At 44.0% G+C, this 15,623-nt stretch overlaps 1 protein-coding gene across 1 annotated transcript; it reads right to left on the reverse strand.

The window, feature by feature from the left end:
* Positions 1 to 429: 429 nt before the first annotated feature.
* Positions 430 to 12,796, reverse strand: NDUFA9 (NADH:ubiquinone oxidoreductase subunit A9). The gene is made up of 11 exons (XM_068190600.1): positions 12,682 to 12,796; positions 10,186 to 10,356; positions 9,343 to 9,440; positions 9,068 to 9,159; positions 6,592 to 6,733; positions 6,152 to 6,254; positions 5,615 to 5,682; positions 5,400 to 5,476; positions 3,907 to 4,002; positions 2,030 to 2,096; positions 430 to 706 (listed from the first exon to the last, which is right to left on the reverse strand). The coding sequence occupies exons 1-11, from the start codon at positions 12,719 to 12,721 to the stop codon at positions 539 to 541; spliced, it is 1,122 nt and encodes a 373-aa protein (XP_068046701.1). The 5' UTR covers positions 12,722 to 12,796; the 3' UTR covers positions 430 to 538.
* Between the last annotated feature and the right edge of the window lie 2,827 nt (positions 12,797 to 15,623).

Consider the following 15,623-nt stretch of genomic DNA (forward strand, 5'->3'; position numbering starts at 1 on the left):
AGGCTCAGTGACTTTGTGGCTCTCTACAACTCCCTGAAAGGAGGCTGCCACTTTCTTTAAAAGCCTTATTCAGCACAGAAAACCAAGTTCAGAAGAGTCAAAAACTTAAAACCAGGGCTTTGTCTGAGACCTCGTAGTCTGAACAGGCGGCATTCCCAGCAATCCCTACTGGAAAGGGCACCTTCTGGGTGACATAGTCCCAAACTGCAACACTCTTGAAACTATCGGAACACCTAAAGCTCAGTGAAACATTTGCTTTCAGAGCCAAGGGAGGAAGGGACAAATGTTATGGCACATTCCCTCTAGTCCCAACCTTCAAAACATTACAATGCTCACCAGCTAAGCGACCATGTTATTTGCTTTTGCGGCAGAGAGAAAATCCGCGCTGCAGTGATAGTCCCCCCATCTGAAAAGACAACACTGGTGAAATACAGTTTACTTGATTAATACATTTTACTCAGTATGTACACAGTTCTCCAAAGAAGTTGGGTCATCCAAAGGCAGTTTAAGAAGCTCTAAGCATCCCCCTTGCCAGCTGTTATATGGGCTGTGTTTTTGGTTTTGCTTCCTCCAGCTCAGCGTCCAACCAGCGGAACCTGCGGTGACGGCGCAGGACTTCGATGGCTTTTTGTTCAAGGGGGGTTGGTTCAATCCCCAGCTCTTCAAAACCAGGAAGGTCAGGAAACGTCATGTCTGTTGTGTGAAACTTCAACAGGAATGGGGAGGGTAAGGAAAAAAAAAAAGATAATTCACTTGAAATGAACAGCTTTACACCCAATGCAATCATTCTCCTGTCAATAGTAGAGGAAAAGGCAAGATTCAAACAGCATTGTGGCATAATTACACAAGGTCACAAGTACCAAGACCTTTAACAGGAGTTACAGGTATTCTGCATCCAGCAAGAAGTCCTTCAGGCTTTAATTCAGGAATAAATACCATGCAGGAAGTGCCTTCCTTTTTTCTCTATACATTATCAGGGAGGTTACTGCATTGCAACGGCAAAATTAAGTCGAACTCCAAGGCTATGCCTGAACTCCAATTATGGATATTCTGATTTGTCAAGAAAATGTTGTGTTGAATTACCAACTCTGGTAGATGGTTTTGCTCTGTTTTAGAACATGGTTCTGTACTTAATTCTATTACCATATATGTAACCCATATGACTTAAATCCTAGAAAACAGAGATTTCTCTTATGCTGGTGTTCCTTGAAAGGCCTTTTGAATCAAACACATCTAATATTGTACAGATTATTTAAGGAAGAAAAGCTTGCAAAGAGGAAGAATCAGACCCAGAAGCGACACAGAGAAACTCTCTCTTACACTACGTATGCTACAGCTGACTTGCAGCAGTTTTAGTGACTTGGTGCAGGCTTATTTAATGAAATGCAACTCAAGAAACTACAAAGGCAGCTGAAGAAAAGTTTTTGGAGATGTTACAATTATATCCTGGGGGACAATCAGGTTAAGAAGGCTATTGATATTGTGTTAGAACAAAATAGATTGAAATTCCAATGCTGCAAAACAGGTGGGAGAGGCACTCCATAATTCAGAAAGCAGAAAGTTTAGGGAATGTACATGACTATCTCTGCTAGCCTACACATAAGCCAAATTTTGACACTAATACTTGCCAATTCCTACTTTTTCCTTGCTTGCAGTTGGTTTTTTGCAACTTATTTCTTCACTCCCAATGAAACACTGAGAAGTCAGGAATAAACGTGATGTGGCAATGCTCTCCCAGGAAACACACTTGAATGTTAAGTGAGATTTTGGAATGTGTGCAGCGTGTCAGTTCAACTTCAGTTGTTAAAAACACCATTCCCTGGATGATGGAAATTATTTTAGTGCATCTAGAGGTACATAAACTGACTAAGGGTGGGAAGCACTGCCCCCCTCACTTTGCTCATCCAACCTCTACTTTTGGCTCTTTTCAATTCCATGTGGTTTTGGGGAATGCAAAACTACAAGTGGGAGTTAAAAATGCACAATGAAACATTTCCCAGGAGGGATTTTGGGCTGGTCCCACACTTACCCGATCCACCTTGTCCCGTGTCAACCATGGTTCAAACGGATTCATCTCAAAGAATCTTGCAAATAAACTGTAAACAGAAGAAATATTGCAGAAGTGCAGTCATTTATCCAGATACACAGAAATCTGGTAAAAATTATTTCAGACTTAATAGATGGTGAGCAAGAGCTTGTTCTGAAGCTGTTCTTGCAAGCTCCAAGTTCGTTAAAGCACTAGATGTGCTAGCCCCAAGTTCTTAGTTGTGTTTCTGGTAATTAACTGTTCCTGAATTATTTTATCTTGTATTATTTTACTTTGCATGGAATGGAGAAGCAGATCTCCAAAGTTAAAATGAGCATTATTGGGTGGGGAAAAGTAAATTCCCCATCCAATTCACCACACACCAAAGAGCTGAGTCTTGCCCCTGCCTTTCATCCAGACTCTGTTCCCTGCCAGTGTAGGCAGCAATCCAATTAGTCACAAAGTTGGATTCAATGCCTCCAGGAGAAAACACACTTGCTGACAACTAAATGAGTTATCAGCAACACAAACAAGCTGGTGGAATCTGGAGCAATCTATAAAAAGGGTGAGGATTTGGGTATCTGAAGTTTTCAGAAATGAAGTTTCCCTTGAAAGAAAGGAAATCTGACGGGGAAAACAAAATAATGCTACAGTTCTTGCTCAGTGTCTCAGGACCAACAGCATAATCTCTCACTGAACAGGTAGGACCTCTTGCTGAAGTGCTCAACTGGAAGATGAGTGCGCTACTGAGTTACTGCACATAAAAACAACCAGGCTCATCTGCCTTTTAGGTGCATTCTTTTCTCAAAAATATGAACTATCACTTAGTTTAACCCATAAATAAAAAAGCATAACATGGACTGCAGCAAATGTGAATGAAACTAAGAAGCACCCACATAGCACCTTTCTAACAAGATGCTCTGTGTCACCAGAGTCATGTTATAACCTGGTGCCTCTTGCAGCCAACACAGGAACAGCCACAACAGTTTAGAATGTTCTAAGTGTTACCCATCAGCACTTCCAATGCTGAGTCGTACTGGCAGGAGGGTTCTAACTCTGGTGACTGATTAAGCTTGTTAATTTGCATTGTATTAAAAATGAGGAGGACCAGGATGCCAAATAATAACACAGCCCCATCGTGCTGAGGGTAACTTCTGAAATGGCATTTATTGTTTGGGGTAGCTCTTCAAAAAGATGTGATTATTCTCTAAGGATCAGGCCCAGGCTCAGTAGCAGATCCTTAAGATTGTGCACAAAGATCTGTCAGGGTCTGCAGTCAGCAACACACACACAAATTTTCCCTGTGGTATTGTTAAAAATCATTTGGTTTGCTACTAATTTTATTGAATTAGGACCTTTTGCTATTTCTTGGCTCAGCAAAGCCATTCAATCACAGAATAACTTAGGCAGGAGAAGACCTCCAGGATGATCAAGTCGAACCTTTGCTGATCACCACCTTGTCAACTAGACCAGACCACTGAGTGCCATGTCCAGCTGTTTCTTCAACACCTCCCTGGGCAGCCCATTCCAATGTTCAACCACCCTTTCTGTGAAGAAATTCTTCCTGATGTCCAACCTGAGCATCCCCTGGTGCAGACTGAGGCTATGTTCTCTCATGCTGTCCCTAGGTGTCAGAGAGAAATGACTCTGGAATGAACAGCTATGTTAAGCTCACTAGAAGCTTGCGTTTCATGTACCAGCTCATCAAATGCAGGCCTGTCCCCGAGCTAAAGGCTCAATACTGGCTAACAAGTACTTCAGGAAAGGCAACTTCTGCAGCCCCACCACTTTAATAACAACTGGGCAGAGTAAATAACCCATGCAAGAGACATTTATGCTTCTGTGCTGCCAAGAGCTTACTGAATTAGGGTCCCACTTACTGGTAGAGAGGCCGTGGCAGCGGGTAGGGAATGAAGGGGTAGTAGGCAATGGCGTAGATGTACTCGACCATGTCGTACAGGAGGTACCGGTGAGGGCTGGAAGGGAACGCAGCACACATCACACCTCAGTCAGCTATACTGCAATATTAGCACCCGAGAAGAAAAACAATTTTAAACCCTCCACCCCCAAGGCTACAAAAAGCCCGTTTCTTCAATCCAAATAACTTGCCAGCAGAGATTCCCCTGTGGCTCACAGGGAGGAGGTTTATTCTGGAGGACTGCAGCCTGTGGAAGGGCCCATCCTGGAGCTAGGGAAAAGCATGGAAAAGATTTGGCAGAAAGGAACAGTGGGCATTTGGCTGCTGGCCAAGGCTAACCCACCACAACCACACTGGATGAGGTGTTTCTGTGTGCTTTGAAAGCACACCTGAATATGCCTCCTTCCATGCTGATTCTATTCTGAACTCAAAGACTTCCAGCACTGTGACAGGAGTTTGTTCAAACCCACTTGGAAGCTAAAAATCAAATGGAGAATTAAGGATGCTTTATTAACAAGACATCCCATCTTTGGTAGGAAATGGCTGCAGGGAAATGGATTCACTTGTCTTTATTTGACTAAGAGTATCTTGTTCTATTTAAAAGCAAGATGAATTGCCCAAAAAATGCATTCCCTCTTTCAAGATGGAGAGAATGAAGGAGTCAGTCCTCCATCCACCTGCCTAAGAGTAACATAAACCACTGGGAATTCCCATTCCTTTCTTGTTCAGATCCTGCCTTGGCATTTTAGGCTTTCTAGATGTGCTCAGACTGAGCTGTCAGGTATCTCCATTAGCCTTCCAGGCAATTTGCTGCCATTCCAAAGCATTCTGAAAAGCTCCATGACACCACAGGAGCACACTGCTGAGCAGTTTGATAAACGCAGGATCTCTCAGATGCCAAGGTCTAAGGTTACAAGTATGAAAACTGAGCCTTCAACGGACATGTTCTCCAGAAAAGTTCTGAGAGAACAAAGAACCATAAAATGGTTTGGGTTGAAAGGGATCTTAAAAACCATCTCATTTCAGCCCCACCTCCCACTATGCCAGGTTGCTCAGAGCCCTGTCTAACCTGGCATTGAACACTTCCAGGGATGGGCAAACTGTAAATCCAGTCTCTAACTGTAGATACACTGCCTCTAAGCCATTCTAATTCCAGGTGGTTTCCACACAGCTTCATCAGAATTTTCCCCAAATCCATGCTGTCTAGCATGGTTCCCAAGCTACTACTTCTTTGTGTGCACATACATCACATGAAATGCAGTGGGGCCCAGATTAGGATTTTCAGAGTGCTCACAGTAAGAGCATGAGCCATTTTTCCTCCCAAAAAGGAGGTGGAATTTTCTGCAACTCAAACTGTGTGCATGGATGGAGAAATTAAATGTACAGTGCAGCATGCCAAAAAATGACACCAAAAAGATATATTACAGTTAATTAGAATCAGAAAAAGTGACCTACCCAGCCAAGGCATATGTTTTTCCTTTTGCATCAGGATTCTTAATTGCATTAATAACTGCCTTTGCTACATCAACCACCTGTGAGGAACAAACCCCGACAGTTACCAAGAGAAAACAGGAATGAATACATGCACACACTCTTCTTTCAGAGGTGGTTTACATACCAACACATCCACCCACCAAGGATTTGGGATTGGGATTTCATGGAAAACTTACATAGACTGGTTGCTTGACTGTTTTTTTGCCCAGAGAAATAAGAGGCACACCACCAAACCAGCGCATGTCTGATAGAAAAAAAGAGAAAATCTGGGGATCCTTTCAGTACCAAAATAACCAGGACATTTGACATCACAAAGAGTGTGGATCTCTTCTGAAAATTGACTTCTCTTTAAAAAAAAAAAATAGGATTGGGAAGAATTCCCAGCCAATTGCAGCAGCATTTTTTTTCCAAGACACATTTAGTTTTTATATTAACAGCAATGAGAGGGCTGCATTTGCTATTTCCTTAGAGTGGGTCAGTACACACCCCCCTCAAAATAAAATGATTACAAAAATAAAAACAAAGAGCAACATCTAACTAGATAGAGAAAGAATTCTGTCAAGAGGCGAGAATTTAGTATATTGCTATATACCCCACACATTGCTGGTTAGAACACACCTGTCTGCTTTTCAGAAGCAAATCCCATTTTCTCTCTGTTCTCTACAGGCAGTTACACAAATCATACATGGGTTTATTATTCCAAGAGTACCTACTTGCATAATGATTGAGAAATCGGTCCTCTCTCCCAAACATCTCAGAGGGCTTCAAAATTACAGCATCTGGAAATGCTTCCCTCACTGCGTCCTCTCCAACAGCCTATCAATTACAACAAACACATTCATTAGATCCATGCTGAACCAAGCAGAAGTGGATGCCTTTCATAACAGAAGGCATCCTTGACTACAGAACTGGAAGAAATGATGCCACCAGTAGCACAAAAATTATTTATATCTAATCCATTTGATCCTAGAGATGCTGTTCGAAGATAAAGGTCTCACAGAAAGCCCAAACATTTCTCAGCTGCAGAAAACAGGTTTTAGTAAATTCATACGCTGATTTCCTTCTAACAGCCCCAGCTGAAGGAAAAAACCAAACCCAAACCAAACACAAAGTACATTCTCAGGAAATATATTCAAGTGGATTCCAGACTTACTTTGTTCCTGAGGTATTTGGAGGGACTCTTCATGCTAGCATTCAGGTGAGAGATATGAACGAATTTTTCCACACCAGCTTCCTTACTTATCTGTGCAATACTTTGAGGAATATTTACAAATTCATCTTCAAATCTGAAGTTTCTAAAGCAAGGCAAGACCCAAATGTTACTTTAAGAGCAATCAACAATGGCTGCCACTCAGCCCAAAAGCAATTATTATGTTTTACTTGAATGAATTATCAAAAACCTATACTGATACTCTTTGTTGGAAACAACATTTCCCTTCATGATGGACTCTTCACATAATAAAAATTAAAGGAAAGTGAAACTGCAACTGTAATCTTCAATTTTAGCATCTCTCCCTTTCACCTGCTAAGATTAAATCAGTATGAAAAAACCTCTTGCCTACTTGTCTGTGACAAATAGAAAACTCCCAGTCAAAGTGAAAACAGGTTATTTTTATTAAAAGAAGCACTCCTGCATCTTGAACTCTGAGTAAGGCTGTGTTTTTACAAATCCTGTTCAAAACTTGCCTTGATTTGACACACATAATTACACTACAAAGAAGCTCAAAATTTCTGAGGAGCACAAATTAGGGCAGATGCTTGGCAGGGGGGAAGAAGACAAAAACAAACCAGAGAACACAGAGGTGCTCATGCAAATGGAAAAACAATTTGTCAGAGCATTTAGAACCATTTCAGAGCTGCAAGGGACTTCCAGAAGAAGCAATCCTCCTCACATCCTCCCTGTATGACATTCAAGGGGCCAAAATTAGGGGGTTATACAGTTTGGTATCTGATCAAGAACAATACAGACAGGAGCTCTGTCTCCACAAAGAACTGACATTACAGGCTGCCAACAATTCCAAAATTGCAAGATGATGTTGTATTGTCCCTGTAGGCACCCCTGCATCTTGATCATTTGCTTTGGGTAACAAACATCTTATCCAAACATCTCCCTCTGTATCCTTATCTCCTCCCACAGTTCTTCAGATCCCACTGGAGTCCAAAGAAAGCCTTAAATATACGAAGTTATTTTTGAGCCTTCAGTAACTAATCTGATCCTGGGAACCATCACTCCTGTTCTGCTCACCAAAACAGATTTAGAAACATATGAGAACGAACAACATCCCTCCTGTAACCATGGAGTTTCAAACAACACAGTAAACACAGAGGAGCCTGGACACAAGTACAAAGCAAGAAAGAAAATATTTCATGGCAAGCTTTGCTTTTTTTGACTGATCTCTCCATCTAATCTTACTTTTCTTCCTGCCCAAGTCTTTCACAGGCTCTGGGATGATTACAATGGTTACCCTGACCTCATGTTTAACAAATCAAAGAACTTGATCTCCGGGTTTCAGCACCACCACTGATACCCACATGCACAAAGCATGAGATTAAAACACTTGTGCCACACAGTGGTTAAATTCTGTAATGTCCAAAAGTTTTAAACATGCACCAAGACTTGTCCATTTCAATCTATTGAAACTGCACAGAGAACATGGTTTGGGGATTTTTGACTAGAATGAAACTTTCTGTTGTTGTCCTCACACTTCCTTCTAATAATAAAAGAAACTGTCTTTTCTATAAATCATACTTTTTACACAAGTCCAGAAAATTTGAACATCAAAGGGCTGTTCATAAAAAAAAGAGGGCAACAAAAGCATTAGGTTTATAAACAGAGATGAAACTGATATGTATGTTTGTTTCTGTCTACTACCAGAGCAAAAATTATGCATCATGCAAAGGCAAATCTCACCATTAATTATTTGTCTGGCAGTTCTGCACAAGGCTTTAAATAAAGTGGACATAATTGCACGAACACACACACAGAAGGTGGCTGTCACAGGCATTTTTAACCTAAATTATGGGAATTTTTTAAAGTATTTCAAAAAGGAACTATTCTTAGAAATTATTATCAAAGAATGCTTCAGTAGCTAATATTATCTGTGCCAAAATTCTACGAAGGAATGATGCTACTCGTCATAATCTTAGGGACTCTCCATCAGCTATTCCTGTTTGATCATGGCTTTTTCTAGCAGGCTACAACTCATCACAATGTGCAAGTGACAGGATGAAATCTTACTTCTCTGATAATGTAAATACAAATATAATGTAATTATGAGTTAAATATAAAAAATTGTTAATGTAAATATAAGAAATTGGTGAGGCTCTGTCATCTATAGGGAGGCACTCAGGGAACAGTCATGAGGTATGTGAAAGTAGCACATTTGAATTTTCTGACAGAACAAAAGCTGTACACTTGAAAATTGTGGAAAGAATGCACTTTTCCAAAACAGATCACAACCAAGACTGGAGTTAACCATTTAAAGAATTTTTACATGCAAAATATTGGGGTTGTCTTTTCACAGAAGCTGAGAACAATGGCAACATCACTGCACACACATGCTGTAAAACAATGGCTACAATACCTGGTGCAAATCTATGATATATAGGGGAAAAAAAAGGAAAATTACTTTGTTTCCCATTCCTTTCCAATAAGATTAATGACCACATTGCTGTGTTCCACGGCTCTTCGGATGGAATCTTTGTCCCTACAGTCCCACTCCTGCAAGCAGAGCATCAGATGGGGAAAAAATGAGATAATGTGTAAATAGGCATCACCAAAGCAAGCTCTTTCACACCATTTCCATTTAGAGGCTAAACAACAGCTGGAGCTGTGTCTTTGAGAAGGATTACCTGGCTGCCTTGTATAGCCAGGGGCTCGTGCTTGATCTCAAGCCAGACTCACCATGAAGAGAAGCTGCCCCAGGTCCCCCATGGGCCGCAGATACATCAGGTCATACTGGTCACAACGATAGGGGATGATGACTTGAGAGCCAATGCGGCCTAAAGGACCACAAAAACCACAAAGTTTCAAACAAATACCTCTCGTTAAGTCGATGAACTTCTGAATAAACAAAGCTCCCTTTTTCCCCCTGGCATTTCCCATCTAGACTTAGGTATCTTAATTGCATATGTGCAAAGCTGAAAGTAGAACAGAACTAAGGCTCTTCTTGAACCCACCAATTCAAATTCTCAAATAGGATTTTTCCTTAATATTTAGGCTTTTAAGACAAAATGCCAAAGCTCGTTAACAAACAACAACAAAAATGGTGTGTCCTAGAAACACAGCACAATACCTAAAAAATTGAACATTTGCAAGGATATTTACATTTTGTGAGCTGCATGAAAAGAAGGAGGGGGAAAAAAGCAGTATGGGCTCTTTTCCAAAATTTAAATTCAAAAGGGCAATTTTAAAGAATTCCAATCAAACTCCTGCAAATGTTTAGTAAAATGTCCTAATAAGGCTAAATCCAAAAGAATCAAATACATGCTGTAGCTCTCCTCAGACCTGCATTCTACAGAGGGGTAGGACTTCTTTTAATGACCTTAATTTTCCAAAGCTCCAAAATCTCCTTGATTAAAACACTTTTTACTACTTGTCACATACTGGAACTTAGGCAGACTGCAAAACACTTTTAAGATCCAAAATGCCAGAGACTTCTCCATCACCCTGCAACTAGAGACTAATTAGTGTTGTTAAACATATTTTTGGGTAGTTTCTTTAATCAGTACTCCCGGTGAGCATTACCCAAGCGGTTGACAACGTATCGTCCCAGGAAACCTGTGGCTCCAAAGACAGTGGCCACAATGCCACTGACAGAGGATCTTCCACTTCTCCCATGAGGGATTACGGCGTGATGGACCTGCCGGTGCTGCTGCAACACCGACGGCGCTGTAGTCAGGACAGAAATTCCATGGCCTGCATAGGGAACAGGAGAGAGTTCGGGATATCAACTGGGATTCAGCATTGCTAACTCAGAGCTTATATTGGTTTTCTCATCACAGATCCTTTTTCCTCTAATATCCCATGCCAAGACTCCTTCCTGATGGGCTGTTTCAGAGGTATCTGGAAAGGTCAGAGGGGAGCAGGCCTGGGAAGTTGCTGGTAAAGTTAAGGACCAAACTGAGACAAAGAAGGAGCAAACAAAGGTTATCAGTTCTTAAAAAGCAAGGAAAGCTCACTGTGAGTTTAAGGTGAAGCAAGCAAAGAATACTCAGTAAAAATATAAAATATAGCCGAGGAAGCAATCCTGTATCACAGCTCTAAAGTGAGGAGAGAGGGCAAGACGCAAAGAGCCAGATCCATGATACATGGGATACTGCCTCAAAGCTGCTCCTTTCCTCAAGGGGCTAGGAAAACTTGGGAGCCATGGAGGTAGGACATCATCAGGATACTGATATACAAGAGCATGTGGTGACAGCACAAGAGGCAATGGCCTCACACTGACAGAGAGGAGGTATAGGATAGCATATCAGGAAGAAATTCTTCCCTGTGAGGGTGCTGAGGCCCTGGCACAGATTGTCCAGAGAAGCTGTGGCTGCCCCAATCCCTGTAAGTGTCCAAGGCCAGGCTGGAAGGGACTGGGAGCAATCTGACACATGCACACTGAAGGAGGTTTTATCCCAACGTGGTAAGGAATTACCAGTTACACAGGGGCACTGACACTGCAGCCACAATGTTCAGAAGATCAAAGGGACAGGGTGTGTTGAGGCATAAATGATATTCTGTTACCTCAGCTGGCAGAACTCAAACCAGAAAGCCCAACCAGATTCCAGCACCTGAAGGAGGTTTTTTGCTACCCAAAAGTCTGTCTAGCCCTGTTCTCTCCCCACAAACTGGAAAAAGATATTACATCCCTAATTTTGTCCTGAAAGACAGTTTGAGAGCCACTGGAAGTTAAAAAATCAATAATAATTTATATCTTTCAACTACTCAGTGGCTTCTCTGGTGTTACTTCAGCAAAAATTATTGTTGGCAGGCTCTTCATAATGCCTCTTTCCTCTTCGCTATCACACCAACAAATAATATCTAATTGCTGTTTTGTATTCTCCCACTTCTGTGTATTCCCCTGCTGTGCTTACCTTACGCTATAAGGTGTTTAGTGATCAGCAACTTTCCTTGTTCCATAACTCTATGAGATCTGGCTGCCCTCAATTATCACCAGCTATAGTAATATGCCCAATCATTGTTTCAAATTGCAGTTTCCAGAGCAGCTGTGGCTGCCCCCTCCCTGGCAGTGCCCAAGACCAGGATGGATGGGACTCTGAGCAAGAGTCCCACTGGGACAGTGGAAGGTGTCCTTGCCCATGGCAGGGGGTTGGAAACAGATGATCTTTAAGGTCCCTTCCAATCTAAACAATTCTGTCATTCTATGAATTAAAGCTCACATATCTGCAGTGAACCCAAAGCACCTTTTTCTCTACCCAAAAGTTTGTCTATCCTCATTCTCTCCCAACCCCACAGACTGGAAAAAGACACCACATCTCCCATTTTGTCCTGGAAGGCAGTCGGACAGCCGCTTAGGTAAATAATGCTCCCATTAAAAGGATATTAAATTCCTCCCTGCCCTTTACTAACAAAACCCGTTTGCCATCTCCCATGTAACACAACCTAACGCTGTGAGCAGAATCAGTTTAAACAGAATCAATGGCCCAAATACACGCCTTAAATATAATATTGGTAGCTGAACTTTACCATAGATCCCGGCCCAAAGGTCACGGTCACCTAAGAAACGGCAAAAGGAATCCAAATTTTTTAGCTTATAGGGCAGTGACAGCCCCGGCACGACAGCCGCAGCTACACCCCGAGCCCTCTGCGCTCCAACCCCCAGCTCCCTAAGGAGAAGGGAGGCACAAACACGATCATGTCCGCGGGCCCGGAGAAATTCTCGGCAGCTCCCTTCCAGCCGCTGCGGGGCGAGCTCCCCCCGTGCAGAGCCGGGAGCGGAGCGTGTCCCGGGCCGGGGCAGAGCCGCACGGGCGGGCCGGGGCAGAGCCGCACGGGCGGGCCGAGGGCGGCGGGCCGGGGCAGAGCCGCACGGGCGGGCCGAGGGCGGCGGGCCGGGGCACAGCCGCACGGGCGGGCCGAGGGCGGCGGGCCGGGGCAGAGCCGCACGGGCGGGCCGAGGGCGGCGGGCCGGGGCAGAGCCGCACGGGCGGGCCGAGGGCGGCGGGCCGGGGCACAGCCGCACGGGCGGGCCGAGGGCGGCGGGCCGGGCGGGGGCCGTGAGGGGCTGACACTCACCTGCCCTTGGCAGCCGCAGCCCGCGCGCCGCCGCCGCCATCTTGCGTCTTCCCGGGGCGGGGCGGCGCGTGCGCGGGGCCGCGGGCGCAGCGCGGCTGCGCGGGGCGGGGTCGCGGGGCCCTCAGCGGCTGCCGAGGTAATTAATTAAAGTAATCGAAAAAATTAAAGAATCCCGGAGCTCGTTAGCGTGGCACATCTTGTGGAGGGCGCTGAGGCCGCTCTGTGACCCAGCACTGCCGTGTCAGCCGGGCTGTGGCACTGAGTGGTGCCTCCGGTGTTCCCTTCAACACCTCAGGGTGTAAAAGTAACTCCAGCCTGGGCAGCCTATTCCCATGTCCAAGAAAGAAATGATTCTTTAAGTTAAGGAATTCTTCGTGGTGTCCAACCCGAGCCTCTCCCGGCACAGCTTGAGGCCGTTTCCTCTTGTCCCGTGTTCCCTGGGAGCAGAGCCCGGCCCCAGCTGGCCAGTTTCAGATGAGCGGTGGCTGCCATGCTGTGCACAGCGAGAAGGGAGGTGCGAGCCACCCCTGCGTTCGGCCTGTGTGCAGGCGGCAAGGGGGAGATGGAGGCCTGGCTTTTCCCTCCTAAAACCGACCGTACGGTGGCGATGTGGGCTTGCGAAAGAAGGAGACGCTCCTGGCCTTGCTCTAAACCGCTCCAAGTGCAGAGCCAAGCTGAAAACGTCACTGCTCTCCAATCCACTGTGTCAGGACGAAAAGATCTCGCTGACCTTCCCCTTTCAAGTACAAACTCTTATTTGCACCACACTCAAAGGCAACACGAACTCCTCTGTGCTAATAAATCTTTTCACTCTGGCAGAGTCCAGATACAAACTTGAAACCAGTCGGCAAAAACACCGCTCACAAAAGTGCCAGCTGACAAAGCTCTTGCTGCTTACAAATTCCATTGCATCCAAAGACCAACCAGCACACACTCCACTGGGAGAAATGCTAGTCACTTCCAAAAATTTAGAAAGATTTATTAGAACCTTATCAAAAACACAACAGAAGATTGAATAGAGAAAATATTACGAAGCCGGGAGAAAAGGATCTTTCTCATCATGTGCTCACTCACACAATGGAGGTTTCGCCTTTTAACCCATTAGCCCCTCCCAAAGTTCTGCCCATCGACTCCTTTGCTGTCCAGTGGTGAAGTTCACTTCCTTAAATCTTCATTGGAGGTCAGCTGTTGCCACAGTAGCAAGCTGACCCTTCCAAATGTCCCAAACCCAGGGCGTTCCCTGATAACTATGCAAGGGGAGGTAAAACATAGCTATAAATCTATAAAACTTCTCTTAACATATATACATGATATTTGCCTTTTAATTGTGAGAGTCAATCATCGCATTATTCATCTATCACACTACTATCTGCACTTTCCTTCTCAGCTTTATGAAGCATCATAAGCCTTCAGTCTCACAGAGCCAGGATCCAAATGTAATGGCTCCAGTGACTGCTCACACACTAAAGGTACCAGGACAGAAAGCTCATCAGCAGCTTGGCTTTTGCATTCCCACCAGGACAGTTCAATAGCTCTCACCCACAGAGCTGCCTGTGAGGAAAAGCCATTAAATTTCACCAAGACTACCCAATCTGCGGATCCAAAATTGGTTTCTTTGCCAAAGAGAGGAACTATAAACCTCATGTCAAAAGAAAGTCGATCTCCTCCTCGGGAATAAACAGCACCCAAGAAATGAGCCCCTACAAAGGTGCCAGAACACTGTTATGGTATTACCTGCCCGGGGCACTCTTACCAGCTGCTCACCAATCCTGAGCATAGGACTTTGTCAGAAATAAGTGCACTGCCAAAATTTCTGAAGGACACCTCTGAGAAGTGGAAACCACGTGCCAAATTGAGCAGTGTGAGGAGCAGTTCTTTGGGTGCAGCTGAAGTTGTAAGGCAACACCAGCATTCTCAGCTGACACTTATGTGAGCTTTGCTTTTGCCGGATGGCTTCAAGTTTGTAGCCGAGCTCTGCGAGAGTGAAAAAATGTATTAGTGTAAAGGAGTTTGTGTTGCCGCTTGAGTGTGGGGAAAATAAGAGTTTGTACTCGGGAGAGCAGCGAAATCCTTTTGTCCTTACTGTTGATTTGAGCGCGGTGACGATTTCAACCTGGGTCTGCACTTTCGGTACTTTAGATAGGCGAGGTGCGTTTTGTTCTTTGTCAAGTCCACACCGCCATCGTGTGGTTCATTTTATGTCAGTGCCCAGGAAAAAGCCGAGCGCTTTTCTGTCCCGGCCCCATTCGTGTGAGAGCAGGCAGGGTAGGGCTTCTGTTGTGGATGCTCTATTCTAGACTGAAAGTACGTGATCCTGCATAGAAGTGATATAAAATTTCGATAGCCAAACCGAATTTTATTGCTATATCTTTTATTTTAAAGCAAGCAAGCAAGCAGCGCTGGGTGGCCGGGGAGTCACCGCTCCACTAACGGCACACACCACTTACAAGTTTGGCAAAACATATCTACTGTTTTTAAGTCTACAAAGCATTTTCCAATGTGCTTGTGTTAGTCCGAATCAGCAAATATCAATAAGCTGGGATCAGCAATTTCATAATCTTTCCAGGTGGTCGTTGGCTTCCTGTCCTTTGTGTGGTTGTCTGAAGGGAGGCCTTACCAGTGTCGGCTACATGATTTTTGTCAAGTGTGTCAAGCTTTTTATTATACATAAGCATTTAGTCGCTCTGTTGCAATATCCCTTTAGCTTTACCTCAACTTCCTCTATTTTATTCTAAGCATCAGTCTTTTTGCTACCTCATCTCTTTACTATACTTCTTCTATTTTGATGCTTTATTTGGCTATTCAGTCAGAAAGTTTCAATTGCTGATTCCACTGCTAATTGACACAAATCACAAAAAACATTTTTCACAGAAGTAAGGGACATGTGATTCTGCATGTGAAGGAAGACGAATTGTCTCACTGTTAGCTGTGCAGTTTATAAG

The sequence above is a fragment of the Anomalospiza imberbis genome, chromosome 5 (genome assembly GCF_031753505.1).
Source record: "Anomalospiza imberbis isolate Cuckoo-Finch-1a 21T00152 chromosome 5, ASM3175350v1, whole genome shotgun sequence".
NCBI lineage: Eukaryota > Metazoa > Chordata > Aves > Passeriformes > Viduidae > Anomalospiza > Anomalospiza imberbis.